Source organism: Cryptomeria japonica, chromosome 6 (genome assembly GCF_030272615.1).
Source record: "Cryptomeria japonica chromosome 6, Sugi_1.0, whole genome shotgun sequence".
Lineage (NCBI taxonomy): Eukaryota > Viridiplantae > Streptophyta > Pinopsida > Cupressales > Cupressaceae > Cryptomeria > Cryptomeria japonica.
This window is the reverse complement of record NC_081410.1, coordinates 171,999,123-172,017,676: the sequence shown is the minus strand read 5'-3', so window position 1 is coordinate 172,017,676 and position 18,554 is coordinate 171,999,123. Positions and strand designations below refer to the sequence as shown.

Below are 18,554 nucleotides of genomic sequence, written 5' to 3'. Positions count from 1 at the left end.
GAAAATCGCTCTGGTCCTTGGGAGAGGGACAGGAGCTACCTTCGAAATTCGCTTTGGTCCCTTGGTCAAGGACAGGAGCGCCTTAGCCAATTTGGGTTGATTTTCAACTTCGTAGACGGCTCAAGTTATATTCAATGAACAAAGCCTTCTTCTCCCGACCTCCTTAAATCGCAAAATCACTTAACTCTTGTGTGGACAACGTAAGTTTGGAAATACTTAAATTACTTAAACCTTCAATCGTCATTGAGCTTTGGATATGTGCCTTTGTGGTAGTGTCCATGATCCTTGATGAATTGAAAAAATCATTTGTTACCTTAGAAGATCGCATCAATTTCAGTTGGGTTGTTATTTCATGGCAATATTGAAATTGGTAGAATCTTGCCAAGTCTAACCTACATTAGGTCATTCATAGGATTAGATTAGAATTTATCCCTTGTAAACTCTACCTTTTGATATTTTTGAAGAACTTGTTAGTTTTAGGAAATCCTGTTCTTGCAAATCTGAGAACGTAAGGCCCCTTGATGAAACAGCATTCACAACGACCACTGGTGCTTATCCACACGTAGAGACCCTACATAAAAGAACATTGGAGTCACCCTGATTGATCCTTTTTTTGCGACATCTTCAGCAATCAGAGACTTTATTCAAGAGAGGATAAGGTACCCTTGGGTATTTTATTCTGTGTATGATTGTGTACAAAATACACGTCAACAGGACCATTGGTTAAGGACCACATGAGGCCATAGAAGATAAGGTCTTGCTGTTGGGCCTAGGGTAGAGGATACTTGGGGCACCTCATCATGTCTTCCAACTCAACCCTCGTTATGGTTGAGTTTCCACATATTTGTTGTTATTGGTTGTGTAGATCAATATATATATATCCTAAACCTAGAATTGGATGTATTTCATGAGTTATATCTACATTGTTCTCTAATCTCATTGCAGTTTTCGAAAAATAGGCTTATCTCATCTTATTCTTAAAGGAAAATTATTTTCCTAATTATGTTTGCCCTTGTTTCATTCTGGATTTGTGAATTTAGGGTAAAGTAGAAGGTTATCCCAAAAAGGGGACAGTACATTAGCACCTCCAACCCATTTGAAATGACATTTATTAGTTCCAACCATAGCCTGCAATCTTGCAACTCAGCACCTCCAAACCATTTTGAATTGATATATCTTGGATCCAACCATAGTCAGAAATCTTGCAACTGTTAGCACCTCCAACCCATTTGAAATGATATATCTTAGATCCAACCAAAGCTTGCAATCTAAGCTACCATTCTCTCAGAATACCTGTTTTATACATATTTAATACAGATAGTTATGGATGTAAAAAAGATATGTGTCAGATGCTCTGAAAATTTCATGTCATATCAGAGTATTGCCACAGGCAATGGTTGTGCATGGGTTGTATCCGGGTATGTATTTGGTTTTTATCCAGGTATGAAGGTTAGCTACATGAACAAGTATGTCTATTTTCTGTGCAACCTTTATGTATTGAAATCATCATTAATGTGAACAATTTTTATATTTAAGTTACGTCTATAAAAATCATTGCAGTACTAAAAACGCATTTTTTCGTTCAATTTAATTTCTATTTTTTTTATAGATTTATGTACAGATGTATCCATCAAGGATCTGTGTTCTGGTAATCTAGGTTGCCATTTATACTCCTGTTTCTTGCGATAAATATCCCTCTGCAATTATTTTAGATACTGTGCCACTGAATAAGCTTAAATAAAACAGAGCACATATAATTGCAGGTTGCCTTGATGGATAATTGATGGCTGACATTCTGTTGTCAAATCCAACTTTATAATCTCTATGGTTAACTTATAATTTTTGTGAATTCGGGACATCTTCAACAATAATCATGCAGCTGAATATCCAAAATGAATGGCAAAAGGTCAGAAATGGTTTAAAACTTTAATGATAGAGCTGAAATTGTCACTAAGCAAAATTATCCAGTCTCTTTCTGGAAAAGTATTTTAATGTCATTGATTTGCCTGGGTAAAACAAACCTGTTTGTTAATGGATATCATGATAATAATTAGGAAATATGAACTCCAGAATTGAGATTCTAGATTGATTGCTGAATCTAGTTATACCTTGATTTGCTTTGGACAAAGGGTAGTATTATAATCAATTCTGTATGCGATTTAAATGACAGGAGAGGTGGTTAGATATAAAATTGAAGTCTTGTTTAACATCTATTTTGGCTAATTAACTTACATTTCATGATATAAGCAAGCAAAAACTTTCTTTTACTGAGGTGGTTTTTATAAGCATGTCAAGGAAACCCAAAATAATTTGCTACTGATTGGATTTAAGGGCAACCTCTTACAAATAGTCAATGAATATTAGTACCTTGGTCTAGACGTCCAACAATAAACTCAGCTGGGAAACATGTAGAACAAAAAGGATCCAAGGGGGATGGAAAGCCTTATGCTCACTCCAAAATAGATGTAGAAGAGCTGAGCTATGGGATTGGAAAACTAAGAAATCTCTTTTTGGGCTTCTTGTGGTTCCGGTGGTACTATATGGATATGAGGTATGGGGCAGCAGCACTTCAGCAAGGAAATGGAGACAAATAGAGAGATTACAAAAACATTTAGTTACAACTAGCCTCAAGATTAAATCATCTATCCCATATGAGATTGTCGTAGTGGAAGCAGGGACTTTTCCTATTGAGGCATCAGCTATGTTCCGGCTGCTAAGTTATTTAAGAAGGTTAGAAAACAGGGAGATACATCACTGGCCAAAAATGGCAGCGGGAGAGAAACTAGAGAGGAGGAAGAGTACATGGATGAAACAAAACATTAAATGGATGAAGAGGTGGGATATTAACATGGAAGATTGCCCAAATAACAATGGAGAAATAAAAAAGTATGTGCAAGAAAAATTTAAAGAAAATATGTGGGCAGGTCAAACGGGGAGGAAAAAGGAATACTATATGAAGCATTTCAATCCAACATATGCCAATACACAAAAGAACTACATAGGAATGGACATAAAATGGAAGGCAAATATGTTAATTGCTTAGATAAGAACCAACTCACATCAGCTTAGATGCAAAACAGGAAGATGGATGATATCTAATGAGGAATGGGAAGATAGAAGATGTAGATATTGCACTCAAGGGGTGGTGGAGACAGAATGGCACTACATCATGGAGTGTCCAGCTTACAATGATATTCAAGCCAACTATGTTGAAACACTAAATGTAAGCACCTTGAGTAACCTATTCAATGAAGAAAAGATAACGAGAGTTGCAGATTTTCTAATCAAGATACATAGCAAAAGATCCAAGATGTAGAAGGAAAAGGAGGTTTAGTAGTCAAAGTATTTTTTTTGGGCCTTGCATGCTTCTTTTGCTAGCTATCTGTGGGTCCCATAGGCTGTTTGGCCTCATGTGGACATTTAAAAAACATTCATTCATTCAATCATTTTTTTTTTGTAATGGAAAAGAAAAGACTGCCCAACCAGGAAGTCATTAGACAATCCTGCCCATTGGATGTAAGTGTAATTAGTCTTGCTGCTCAGTTGCTTTATTAATCGATACTTCTAGTGACCGACACCCACTGATTTTTGTTCTGCATATGTTTACCAATGAACTGTAGAATAAGGTAAATGTCTGAAACATGGCGCATGTAAATTGTACAAGAAGTGCCTACAATGTGTAGAGAAAGGTTTCCTACAATAGTTCCCAAATCTCAATTTTAAATCTAAGAGAAAATGTATGAAACATACTTGACCTTATGAGTACAGGTAATTCTTGTCTGAATTGAAATAATGATAATATTGCAGTGTTTACTGGATATCCTTGATCTGATAAATAAAATATTAGCATGATAATTTTTTATTGTTCTGGATGCTTTCTCTTCATTGCCATTTGGCAAATGTGCCATGGCTTACACGTTTTTTCTAATTGGTAATGAATTCTTATCACCTGTTTTATTGTTTCAGAAATTTGAGTCTTACATTTGCTGAGTAAATTAGTCATTGTTATAATTGATGCTGATATGCTAGTGTTTGCTAGTTAGTGAGGCTTATCCAGCTTTTATACTCAACTTAGCACATTTGTTTCTCAAACCTTTTTAGAAATGGTGTTTGCAATCTTTGAGAAAAAAAATTATTTTCAATATCTGCAGGTACTAGATGAGATTCATCGACAGTCAGTAGCCCTTTCACAATCAACTTCACTTTCACTAGTCTCACTCCCTGCACCTGAGGCAGTTGTTGATTCGTTTCCCATTAGGAATCACAAAAACCGTGAGAAAAATGACAATGTAATTGAGGAAGCAGCACAGTAAGTTGTTTTTTCTTTTGTTCAAGATTTTGATTGCAAGTAATTCCCATAGTTTGTTTGATTTCAGAATTAGAACAGCAGTTTTCTGAAAAGATAGTAGCCAATTGGATATTTTTTTCTTTATTGGTTGTATTTTGCAAAAAGCAGCAAACGAATTTAGTAATTATGTATGTTGTTTCTGACTGTAATGTCCTGACATTGTGCATTGATTATTCTCCTATTTTATCTGAAGTTGCCCCTAAAATTTAGTGCTTCATTGTAAGGAACGTCCATTAATTTTGCTGTTGGTCATGGCATAACAAATTTGCATTGGTAATGAAATTTGTTTAATGGGAAATTGGTTTTGGTGCCAGATGTTATATTTGCCTTGCAGAGTATGAGGAAGGAGATAAGATCAGGGTTTTGCCTTGTCATCATGAGTACCATATGACATGTGTTGATAAATGGCTAAAAGAAATACACAGGTGGCTGTTCAAGAACTCAACTATTTGCATTAAAAAGTCTTTTGTTATTGCCAATTACTTTCATGGTCTGAAACAAGTTACAGCTTTGCTTTACTTCCCTCTTATATAATATGGGGACTCTAAATGCTGATTATTTTAATGTTTGTTTGCAGGGTATGTCCCTTGTGTCGAGGGAATGTATGTGAACAAAATGAGGCAGACTCTATAGCTTCGAATTCTTGATGTGTATCTTTTGATTTTGTACATATGAAAAAAGGAATTATTATACATTTCCGTATACACTTGTATATTTTCAGATATCTACGTAAGTAAGAATATCTATTACTCGTCATCAGAAGTGCCACCTCTTACCAAAATTAAGGGTACCTATGAGATAGTCAAGTCGTCACAGTCAAAGCGCTCTTTTTTTTAACTCTAGCTAGATGAAGAGAAAGCACTTGTGATTCATCACAAATTACGCAAAGTGAAGTTTCATTTATTTCATTCCTGCCTTAAATTTCCACAAAAGTTCATGTTTCTGTTTTTAGCACTATCTTCATGATTCTAACCCGTCCTGGATTGTACTGGTACCGCTGCTTTTCTAGTCTCACATCAGAATGGCTTCCGTGATGGCAATCTAGAATAATTGTTTCATGCGGTTTCTATATGCATGTTAATTTTTATGCAATCTGTTAGGACAATGTTTTACAGCATTTGTGTTAAACTGAAGCTCATTTTATTATCCATCCTGCAGGTATTTTTTGTCACCTGACGCGCAGTGTTAAGGGGTAAATATTGATGTGTGGTTTGGATATAGAATTGAAGTTGGGTTAAACATCTATCCGTGGCAGTTCAATGCATAGGAAAAACTATAACATTGGCTATTACAATGATAGATTTATGCATACAATCTAGGAAGTGAAATTCTCACATTTGTAGGCCATCCAAGACATCTGGACGTTTAGCTTGCCAAATATTGAAGTCACCAGCATGAAAAATTCTGTTACCAAGCATTCATTCCAGGCCAAAGTCGGTGGAATGTTGAAGTTTTTCAACTCTGGGAGATTCAAAATTCTAACAACACACCTTCGTGAAACGACACATTCACCTACCCACCCAGGTTACTCTCATGGCTGCTACGTTATGGACTTTGAATCCCTGGTTCAGTAGGCCTATTAACTTCGGTTTTCTTATGGGTGACAGGTTTTGCTTATATGATATATCATATATCTTCTTTCGTAGTACAGTATGTAGTCACAATGCTTGGAAGATATGTATCTCTGCGGTAAATGGTTAATTATTTTCAGGTGTCTCAGACAGGTTAATTTGCTCTAGCATAGCAAGGTACATAGTGCCCAACACGAGGATTCTTCAATGCTAGGAAAATAATCATTGTAAAGAGAATTAAAACAGCTATACCGGAGTAAAAAGCAACTAGTGATACTTAGTATGACCAGATTATGTTTTTAGGTGTAGTTTGTGTAGATGGCCTATGTGATGATGTGGGTTCAATTATTTATTGCCTTTTAGAAGTCAATGTGTGGTCCAGTTATTCCTCCATAGGAAATTAAGTGCTCATTAAATGCTTTTAAGTATAATGATATATAAATATAATGATATAACAACATTGTGCATAAATGTGTGTGAAGTTTAAATTTCAACTTAGAATTTTTTTGATTGAGGTTCATTCATTCATACACACCTTAGGTCACCTTCAAGCCACTCAAAAATGAATCTGTGTAAAATGATAATTATTATTCATAAATATTATTTTTCTTTAGGGTTCATCCCTTGGGGGAGTGAACCAGGTAAATCCACAGCCACTCGGAAGTGAATCCTTGAGTAGAATGCTAATTTCTAGGCACGGAGTGAATGTATGGAAGTGTGAATGAGGGTCCAATGATGATTAAATGGCAATGGATCAAGAGTTGGTGTAAATGGGGGTTAATAAAGATAGATGGGGATTAGACCATGGCTTTGGGTATGGCACTTGTTGATATGCTACTATATTAACACATTCCACCAGGGTATTGCTAATTTCACCATTATATTTTGCTTCCACTTTGATTTGTGATTTGTGAATCTAATATGAACATGCATTTCAAAATATATTCACACTCGTAAGACACTCGTCTTTGAAAAATGATATATGGTAATTCTTTTTGCACTTATTGGCATGTGTGCTCCACTGAAACTTGTAAAGCAATTAAAGGTATACGATGAGTAGCATTTGTTACATGATTGTCATAGACACACTAGTCTAGGAAAAATAGAAAGAAGGAAAAATTTCTCACGTATGGAAAGCGCTATGAAATATTCTACATGATGTAGTAATGCAATATTGTACACGATGCAGGTAACAATTTAGCAATGTGACTTATACTCCACACAAGGTGGCATGTGATAGATATGTGTGATGTAGCCATGAAATGTGATATAAATCCGCACGATGTGGTAATGGAAGAGATCTCTACACATTGACAATGTGTAGTGCAAACAAACTTCATTTGGATATAAAGACAAGTTATTGTCCAACACGTCACCTTACGAAAACCATTTGTAACAATATATGTTGCCACCGAAAAGGAAATGAAGAGTAAAATGATAATAATAATAACGATAGTTATAAATGAATTAAGGTATATGTAAAGATTACCATCGTGTAAGATAATAAATTGGAGGTGAGTATCAGGTATAATGTTGCCCATAATCATAAAGTAAATATGGCTTAAAAGGAAAGACGAAGATCATGAAGTATTCATGAAACTTATAACACGAGGTCATAACGAGGGTCTCAAATGTGTGATCATATAAAAAGCATGATATGATTGTTTAGCATTAATATGAAAAACAAGGCATGACAAGGTGGTAAACATAAACATGGAATCATAATTGAGTATGCAAAACAAGAATAGGATTAAACATAATAAATGATAACGATAAACATAAGGAATATAATGGTCATGATGTTCAGAAGGTATCGGAAATGCATAGTATAGAAATGTCATAAAGCATGAAAATATAAGATATAGCATAAACAATAATGGTGATTAACATACAAGATATATGGAAAGGTATATAAATGAATAAAGAAACATATGAATTAGGAGAGTGAGACACATGATGCATAAAGAGATCATAAGAAGCATATTGGTCATGATATATGGAAAGGTATATAAATGAATAAAGAAACATGTGAATTAGGAGAGTGAGACACATGATGCATAAAGAGATCATAAGTAGCATATTGGTCATGATGTTTAGAAGGTATCAGAAATGTATAGTATAAAAATGTCGTAAAGCATGAAAATATAAGATCACAATATAACCAATAATGGTAATTCACATACAAGATAAATGGATAAAGAAACATATTAATTGGGAGAGTGAGACACATGATGCATAAAGAGATCATAAGTGGCAATAAAGGTAATATTGAAAGATTCCCCTAGGTGGGGATATAAAACATAAAACACAATACATATGATAAAATGAAAATAGAAAAAACACAATAAATAAGATGGTAATACAGTCAATGTAAGAAAACATAAAAATAGATGCATATAGAGGAGTGCTCAATGTATTATGGAACATATCTAGTGAGATCCTCTTCTAATATATCATTGACTTCCCAAAAGATTTTTATCATATTCTTTTGCTTGCTTTAACTACATAAGCTCTTTCAATCTTCAAAATCTTCTTGATATGATTTTTTTCTCTTTATAAAAATATTATTAATATGGAATACTAAGTGTTCTTTTCTTTGGTCACTTTTGCTTTATCTTTGGAGTTACTTGTGTAGAAAGATTTGACAATTATTTAACTTCAACATCTTTCTTTGGAATCCATATAGTAGTTTTTTTCACGAAACATTAGTTTATGTATGATATTTATTGTTCTTCTTTGTTGGAATAAATGAGGATGCATTTCAACTTGATTTGCTACCATCTTTTGTTCTTTCTATTCTTTTGTACCAATTGCTTTTAATATATTCCATGAAGATCTTTTTCACTTTCATATGGAGGGTCATTGCGAGTAGAAATGCAAGTGCCCAAACTAAATGACCCAATTCTACAAGAGGCTTTTACGAATTTTGTGTAAGTTTTATGACTTTACCTTTATGAGAAATTTTGTGCACAACAAAAGTCACAACTCCCGAGTGTTGTGACCAAGGTCTAGCAAGTTATATAGAAAATTTATTGGAAGTAGTAATACCATGCCACAATATTTGTACTTCTTTAGGTCCAATATTAAGAGGTAAGATGACACAATCCAAAGTGTGAATCGAACAATCCTTTAGTCATCTTTAAGGATAATCCTAAATGGGCTTGAGAATTCAATTTCAATGTTAGAGATTAGGAACTCTTCACTACATATCTTGTATTGATTTGTAGCATTTGTAAGGATGTTATCTTGAATTTCTCCTATCACATATAATGGAGTATAATGATTATTCTACAAAATCTCCTAATTGAAAAATGTCATCAATGGAGTACCATGTGAGGGAGAAGTTGTAACTTGATAAAGTATCATTCCCACAATAGCATTTGTTTGCAATGCAATCTACAAATCGATGTAGTGATAATCTAAACTATCATGGTTGATAGCAATCAAATTTTGCGTCTGTACATTACTAGCATGGTTAGGGAATGGGTTGTTATAAATTTCCAAGTTTGGAACGAAGGTACAATAAAATGTTCCATTATTATTGACACCTTCAATATGAATATTGTTATTCTCAATAAGATCTTATATTTTATTCTTCAAACCCATGCAAAATTAAGTATAATGTCCTTTTACTATCATACTTACAAATTGCTTGGTTCATTGCAATTCTCACAAAGTACTTTGCTAGGATCCAAGCCAAGTTGCCACTATTTGAGGTTTTTGTGAGTGCTTGATATGGGAACAAGCCAAGTTACCACTACATGATTCACTTTTTGGTTCCAAATCCCAAGCTTTGGTTGTTCAAACACCTACAAGGAAACACAAGAAGCAGAAGAATAAAGGTTAATAGTCTACTAAGCTAGATTCAAAGTCTCATGCACAAGATTTAGATTCTTCCTCCTCTTCCAAGAGGTATTCATCTAAGAAGGACAAGGCTAAGTGTGCTTATTTCACCAAGATAGGACATGGTGAACATCATTATTATGCAAAGCAAATAGACAAGCTAAAAGATCTTCTTCGAAAGAATCATTTTCAATCATCTTCATCTAGTGCATCCTCTTCTACCACTTCAGGACTTGCACATTCCAAGTCAAATTCTATGACATGGGGTGAAGACCAAATGAAAGGCCATGCTCTCTTTACATCAACACATATTCAATCCACTAGGTGGATTCTTTATTCAAGAGCCTCTCATCATATGACATCATTCGAGGGTATGCTAATCGTCTTTTTTGAGCATTGTACATTTCCTCACATTCTGATGGGTAATAAAACTTGTATGAGTGTTACTGGGAGTGGTTCTATTAAGGTTGATGGTGACACATTCAATAATTTCTTTGTATCCCTTCATTATCGTCTAACCTCCTTTCCATCTGCTAGATTACTCATAGTGGGATATGCAAGACAATTTGATTCATCCTTGATTCAATGCTCATCAAAGATTTGCATAGTAGAGAGCTTATTGCAATTGGTAGTGTTGATCATGCATCATGATTATATCAGTTATTCACTTTTTTCTCCCATTGATTGTGTAACTCTATTGATCAGTCCTAACTCTCATGCATCTAGAGTGGATTGGGTAGTTGAGGAGAGGTTTGGTCACTTGAACCTATGTGTGCTTTTTTCATCCACCATGATTCCTAAGACTTGTCTTGAGCCTCCTCCTCCACCTCCTGCTTCTTCAAAGATCAGTTCAGTTCATAGGTTGACAGTTCCCTTCTAGTTTCTGTTTTATGGGATGAGTACTTGCCAGATATTGCAATGTTGTTTGATACAACACACACTCCAAACATTGGGGGCATGATTGAGGATACTCTATTCCTCATTGATGAAAGGTTGATAATTCCTATCATCCCATCTTCAATGCCTTTAGAGGTTGTCCATCAGGTATCTTCACAGTTGTTTGATTTTGCTTTAGTTGATTTGACATCTTTTGATTCAGACATGTGGACAGTTGAGTAGTCTGCTATGACACAGATCTTGAGACTATTCCTTCCATCTCCTTCATGGGGTTGCTTGTGTCTTGGCCATTTAATTTGCTTCTTCCCAAGGGGAGGAATGTGTTTTTTCACTCTTGGATCTTCATCAACATTCATCCTCAAGTCTTCATCTTCAGCAGTGGAGCTTTTGTCTTATGGGGAGGATACATCATCTCTTATTTTCTATCCTATAGGGGGATCTTGATTGTACTTATGTGACCAATTCAATATTTGGGGGACATTTGGAGTCCTTCATGCTTAGACACATGTACTCTTTTTCATCTCCTTTTCTCCATTAGTGAGAGTTGCATTAGTTTGTACATAATTACCTAATCAGACATCGGGACCCATTCATGCTTGCATTTTGCATTCATCTTAGTTTTCTTAGCTACTCCCTAAGTTAATCTTAAGATGGTGTGTTGAAGTAATTGAGACACTTATAGCTAATTATTAATTAATTAGTTCTTTTAATTACTTTATTCACTTAAGCTAAACTTAGGTACTTTTCCTTTTATTTAATAAGGCTAATAATAGCTTAAGTTGTATTAATTATGATTGTGACACTTGACACTAGCTAATTTGATCTTTCATTAGATTTTGCATCTTGGGTACAAGGATTCATTCATTCGTTGTAATCATATTTTTTTGTGCAATCAATACAAAATTCTCAAGTTGAATTGAAAAAATATTTTTTCTTGATTTCTCTATGTGACAGATGGTGTGCTTGCAGATGATTCTTGGCTTGTGAGGTTGGACCATCAACTTCTACAACATATTTGTTGATAGACTTATTACTTCTTTAGACATATCTAGTCAATTCATTCATGGTTATTTTCAAGCCCCCATTGATATGTAAATGCTTTAAGAAACTAGTAGCTAATTCATTAAAAGTGTATGGAATCTAGAGGTAAAGAAAAAACTATTGAATATCACACTTTCTTAGGGTTCGAGGAAACAATTTAGCTAAATCTCATATTCACATGCAACATCTAAATTTCCACATTGAAATGTTGCAAATGAACATTGGGGCAATCTTTCCATTATATAACTCAAATCTTGGTGTGACAAATATAGGATGCAACATATATGTAACAATTTCAAAAGCAAGTAGTATACAATGTGGAGGATTGTATGGGATGAATTCCTTGTTATTAGGCATATCATTTGCTTGCTTCTTAGTATTAACCATGTCCTACAATAATGTATTCAAGGTGGAAATGGGGGTAATAGTGATAGGAATGTGGGATAATTGAATAAGTGTAATGAAAGATAATGTCATGGTCATAGGAGGGTTCACATTACAAGTGAAGAGATGGGGTGAGAGGGAGGAATAGTGTTAGAAACATGTGTATAACACTAGTAGGTATGTTTATAGATGGTTGAGATGTAATTGGAATATTAATGGAGGTAAAAGGAGACAGACCACTAGAAGTAGCTATGGAATAAGAAGGGACAAAACTAGTAATAAGAATGTGAATGGTGGTAGTCATGGAGGGAGAAGGTATAAATAGGATGAGGATAAGAGGATATAGCATAAGAGGCCAAAAAGGTACTATTACCATGAATAAAATTTACGCGAAATGGAGCATCCACTAATGCTTGATGTAAAATAATTGCCAATTGTTGAGGAACATGTTTATTGGTAAGTGGTAAGTGCATCAACAATAAATTGACTAAAAAAAAGATCATGTTGATCTATATATGCATCATGCTTATAATCATGTTGTTCTTCATGCTCCTTTAAATTGTACTCAACATTAAGATTAGAACAGAGCCCATTAGCTCTAACATTGATGATGAAAGAATATGATGCAGGAGCATCAAGGGTTGTAAGAGAAATCTTACATCGACCAAAAATATTTATTTAATTTGGTCAAGTTTGGTATTTTCAATAAGGTGTAAATGAAAGCTTTCATATGCCAGGTAAGTGTCCAAGGGTACATAGGGAGTTGAAATAATTAAATATTTGTGACTTATGTCTAAAGACAAATGTAATTTTCACTAGTGGACACCTATTTTTGTCATTTACAAGGCAAAAGAAGGAAAGATATTGTAGTGTCATAAATTGTAACCTTGTACTATTTGCACCACCTTTTCTGCCTCTGTCATAGTGTGTCCCATTTTAGCTCTCATCCAAGCCTATTTTTTGCCTTTTTACCTTGAAAGTGATGTCATCTGTTCACATGGTGATTTGAGTCTCAGTCTCAAGTTAAGTGTGCATTGTCCTTGGCTTGTTCCCCTATTTTGGGTGGAAGCACCCTTGTCCAAGACAGGGGTGCTTTGGGTGCCTTTATCCCCCCAAAATTGGGTCCAAATTGAACATGTCGGTGCCCGCTTCCCATCAATTGGTTTCAAATCATGATGTCTCAATTTGACCGTTGGAGGTCAGCCTAATCAGGGAAAAATCTTGAGAAACCTATATAAGAGAATTCTTCTAATTCATTTTCACATCACAAGCATTCATTAACATCCACTACATTCAATTCATATCCACCTTCAAGAATCTATTTATTGAGCATCAAGGCAACATTTCATCCCACAATATTCTCCAAGCATTCTTCAAGATGTAGACACCATGGAGCATCAAATTACATCAATCATCATGCAAGATTTTTTTTAAGATTAGGTCATTTATGTCTTTTGAATTTTATGTCATGTTATTGCATCAACATTTGTGGAGAAGGCTCCACAGACACGGTTTCACTGATTATATGGAGAAGCTCCATGGTAGTAGAAACTCTGTGTCTCACGGGTTTGCTAAAAGCTGGAGTAATAACAAGGCTACCCTGTTTGGGGAAATATGGCAAATCGATGAAAGTTTGATCTCGGAGGTCACGGGACTCAAGATGGAGGAGACAAAATTCTATAGGGATAGAAAATACGCTGCTGAGGCCTTCAAAAATTTCCCTAAGATGGAGGACGAGAAGGGCAACCTGGCGAAGAAGGACAACATATCATACTTCACCCCCCAACAGGTAAAACCTTTCTGGCAAAAAGTTCTTAGGGCTTTAATGGAATATTTAACTATGGATGGCAGGTTTACGAAAATTTACAATTATCATTTTGCCATTCTGAACCACTTCCACCATGGGGCTAAAATATCTTTGCCCTTCTATTTAGCCTCTTCTCTAAACGAGAGCCTGGCCGACCATATTAAAAAACCCAGCTCCTACCCTCTTGCGCACCAGGGACTCATTTTGCTGATTTATGAATATATGAAGGATAAGACTAGGGCTACCAAGGATGACCCTTTAATCATCAATGCTCAAATTTCTGAGAAATGCATAGACTCTGATTCGACTGGGGAGACCGGCACCCCTACCCATAAAAAAAGGAAGGTTGAAATTGTGTAGGAAGAAAAGGATGTGCTTTGTGAGGAAGAAGAGGGAAAGAATAAGGAAAATATTTCTGAAATGGAGATTAACAAGGAGGAGAATTATGGGGAAGGAGAGGAAGGGGGCAATTCTGAGAATCGTCAACCTAACCTTGAAGGCTCAGAAACTGAGAAAGAGGCTCTGAAGCCTAAGGAAAGTGAAAACCCTAATGTGGAGGAGACAGAACAGAGCAAGGATTCTGCGGACACCATTCTGGATACCGCCTGCAATTGCACCCTTGAATTCTTCAATTTTCAGAAGTGGGTGGTGGAAAACATTACCAACATGCAGGGTAAACAAAGGGAGCTGGAAGTTAAAATCAACAAGCTGATCAACATGTCCGACTCTGGGAAGTAGCACGAGGAGACAGAGAATAGTGAAGCGGAGGAGGAAATGGAAATGGAAGACTGGCTGGAGAAAGATTTGATAAAAGGCGACCTGAAACATCTGGAGGACATCATCAAAATAATGAAGGAACAGGTGGAGGAGGATAAGGACAATGTCAATGCCCGGATGGCTAGAAATGAGAAAGCCTTGAAAAGCCTTATGGACCATAGCCTCCAGGTTCTTAAAGTCTCCTCCCAGAACATGAATGCGCTGGTGAATCATCTGGAAAAGAAAAACCAGGAGAAGAACCTGGTAGTTATTGAAGATGCTCCTACTTCCAACCTAAGCCACCAGACCCCTAGGCGCAGAACCAGACAGACTACGACGAAGAAGGATATGAAGATGAAAGAAAGCCAGATTGTTCAGGAAAATACCGACTTGAGGGAAGCAGCCAAGGCAATGATGCTTTTGGTGCAGGATGCAGAAGAAACCATGAAGAATTTCTAAATTTATGTTTATGCTGGACTTGGGGCCAATTTCTTGTTGGCCTCTTGCTGTCCTTTCCTCTGTTGCTGGTCTTTTTGCTGGTTTTTTTTGCAGCCGTTGTGTTTTGTTTCTTTCCTGAATATCTTTCATATGTAACTGGGTTTTGGGTCCCTTAAAACCTGTTTTTAATTAATCAAAAACATTTGTGATCACATTCAAAGAACATAGCATCACCAACCTTCAATCATCCACAACATATTTGAGGTATAATATTCAACATTTTAATTCAGTATTTCAATTTAATTTCAAGCGCTAATTCCAAACCTGGGGTGTGACCTAGGCAAACCCCTATTCACAACACTTTTTCTCTTCTTCTATGTGCAAATGACACGTTAAAAAGCCATAATTGTGGAATCAAACAAAGTAGACAGAGATAATCAAATCTAGCTTTTGCAAGTGCAAAAAGTGGAGGATAGGGTCACTCCACACATCTATGTTTGACAATTTTTTGGTGATTCTTTAGGAGGATATTCAAGATTGCATTATGATCCTAGAAAGATAACTTCCATCCACATCCAATATTCTAAGGACATAGTCGTTTGAAGCCTCCTTGTGCATTTTCAGGCTCAAATTCTAGTCACATGTTCTACTCAACTTCCTCATTCCAGATTTATGTTTACAACTTCATATGAAATTTATAACTATCTGTTTATGTTGATTTATGTCAATTTTGCATCTTTATCCCTAGATCTAGTGTTTACTTTAGACCTTTGCAGTATCCAATTCAACTACAAATAGAGGATTGAAATCCAATCAACATTCAACCCTTTTCATCCATTGGGAGTGAATGTATTGATTCCATCCCCTCCTTAATGTAATACCCTTGTGGGCATAGGTCTAATTCATTGTTTGCATAGCTAAGTTAGTGAATCCTATTTCCACCCCATTACATTTTGGTGAACCCGATACTTTTTACATTTTGCATATTTTTTATTTGGTGTTTTCAAATCTAATTTTTATAATAGAATTCACAAAAATCCGATTGGTTTGCTATCAATGATCTCTCAATAATCTCTTTAATGGAGATGCAACATTGAAGAGAAACATTGAACCATCATCTTATTACAAAGATACTTTGGTTCAAGAGGGACAAGGTAAACATGTCAATCTTAGTACATCTATTCCTCTAGATCCCTCTTATTCTCCTAGAGCTTACCTTAGTCATCAACATATTTTGAGGCAAGATGATGTTATGCACTTTATTCATGCCTTATCTCCTAACATAACATTAAGAAAAGATAAAGCTTTAGATGATGAGAATACTTCTTCCCAATCTAACAAAGTGGTTATGAATAGTGGTGATAGAAATGGGAATCTTCTTACGAAGGATATTCCTTCCTCATCTATTCATCCCCTTGGTACTTCAACATGTTCATACACAAAAAATTAAAAAGAAGTCCATAATAAAAATTCTCTCCCTCCTTTAGCAATTCTTTTACCAAAACCTTGTCCTTCTATCCCTCAAGGGACAAGACCTATCCATGTTGACAATCAAGAGAAGCTAACAAAAAGAATCTTTTGGAGACTGAAATATGATAAAAATATTACCTTTTCTTTTGTAAGATTTATCAATAATTAGAAGAACAAAGATGGTAGTGTGTATTGCCTCTTTCATCGTAGTTGTTCTCATTTCATTGGAGATTGTAAATATTTTAAAGCATTTGTCCAAGACCTATGTGATAGCGTATCCATATTACACCAGATCTAATGCTTTTTCTTGATCCAAATTTGAAAGTAGTATAGTAGCACTCCCTTCGCCTATTATGTTTCTCCTCACTATGTGATCCAGCAGCTCACCTTTTGTGGGAATTTTATCATTTGTGTTGGTACAATTTAATGTGCAATTGTACTTGGTTAGTGAAATAATAATATTTCTTATTATTGTCTACATGCTTGGGGGCAAGAATAATGTTTCAATATTCTCACTTTTCAAGGATTTTGTTTTCCTTTGTTGAGTTGTATCTTTCATAACTATATGTCCTTTCTTGAATATAATTGTACTTCATGCATGTACATGTGTGTCCATTGGTAGGACCTATTCCTTTCTTAAAATGGTTTGTCTTTTACAATTAATCTCTCCTTAGTGATTGTGTGTAATCCTTCACTAAGAATCCACTTTTCCTAGCATGGGGAAGGTGTGTATCCTTAGTTTCCTTCTCCTTTCAAATATGTCATATTTATTAAAGATCTCTATTTATTGGGCGTAAAAATATTTAGCCAAATATCTCTTCCTCCTTTCACTATGCATCCCTCAAAAGAATCCCTTTACACTTGTTGCAAGATATTATTTTACAACTATCTCTTCCTTGCTTCAAAAGAGTTATGCCTCTGTAGCTTTGAGTTATGTTCATTGTTGCTTAAATGATATCTCCTTGGTGTTGAAGGTGTTTATACTTGTCTCTAATTTCTACCTTTAAACATCAACACAAGGCTATGTTGACATCTAAAGTGGGGCATATATACGACCTTCTTGTTTCTTATGTTCAATTCAATTTATGCATGATTTCATTACATACTATGCTCTGTTTGGCTATCCTTGTTGCGAATTTTATTTCATACTATGATTTTATTGGTTATCCTTCTTCAATTGTTGCAGATTTACTTGCATACACTGCTTTGCTTGGTTATCCTTTTTCAATTCATGTTGCAGATTTCCTTACATACAATGCTTTGCTTGGTTATCCTTTTTCAATATATGTTTCATATTTCCTTGCATACAATGCTTTGCTTGGTTATCCTTGTTCATGATCTCCTTACATATTATGCTTTATTTGGTTATCCTTCTTGTGGTGTCCCAGTAACACCTTTGTAGTTGCTTGCCTTGTGATAAAAAATATTTGCTTGGCAAAATGTTTCCTTTCAATTCACACAGGTCGATCACCTTGCAATAATAAAAAGTTTGCTTGGCACCCCTTTTGTTGGATGAGTCGAACTAGCATAACACAACTTGCTAGACTATTTGAACTCTTAGTTTCTCTTTCTACACTTGTAGTCCCATGAGAATTAGTGCTACCATGGATCACCTAGAATAATATAGCTTGATAGCCCATAGAATCCACGTTCCCTTCCTCCCCCCCTTCCATGGATCACCTAACATGACAAAAATTGCTATCTTGTGAAATCAATGTTTCCTTTCTTCTTCCCCACGAACCCTTAAGCATAACATACCTTGCTAATTGTTTGATCATGGTTCATCAACCAATGCATGCTCTTGCCCTTTCCATGCGACCACTTGTACTCTTGCAATAACATTCTGAGAATTATATTAGCGGTTGAGACATTTTCATTATCGAGGTCTCTTCAACTAGTTGACTTGGAGCCTTTGTCTTTATTACCAACCCCTTTTGTGTGTCTTTTGTCATTGTTTTCTTTTTTCCTTTTGTTTGCTTTTGTCTTGTTTTGTGTGTCA

At 35.4% G+C, this 18,554-nt stretch overlaps 1 protein-coding gene across 1 annotated transcript in view; it reads left to right on the top strand.

Annotated features, from left to right (window-relative positions):
• The window catches only part of LOC131071801 (uncharacterized), a 39,491-nt gene extending 34,235 nt beyond the window's left edge, over positions 1-5,256 (top strand). Inside the window, exons 4-6 of the mRNA XM_058007760.1 lie at positions 4,152-4,309; positions 4,663-4,773; positions 4,926-5,256. Coding sequence (XP_057863743.1) covers positions 4,152-4,309; positions 4,663-4,773; positions 4,926-4,995 — 339 coding nt within the window. The 3' untranslated portion in view covers positions 4,996-5,256. The remainder of the gene's footprint in view (positions 1-4,151; positions 4,310-4,662; positions 4,774-4,925) is intronic.
• Positions 5,257-18,554: the final 13,298 nt, after the last annotated feature.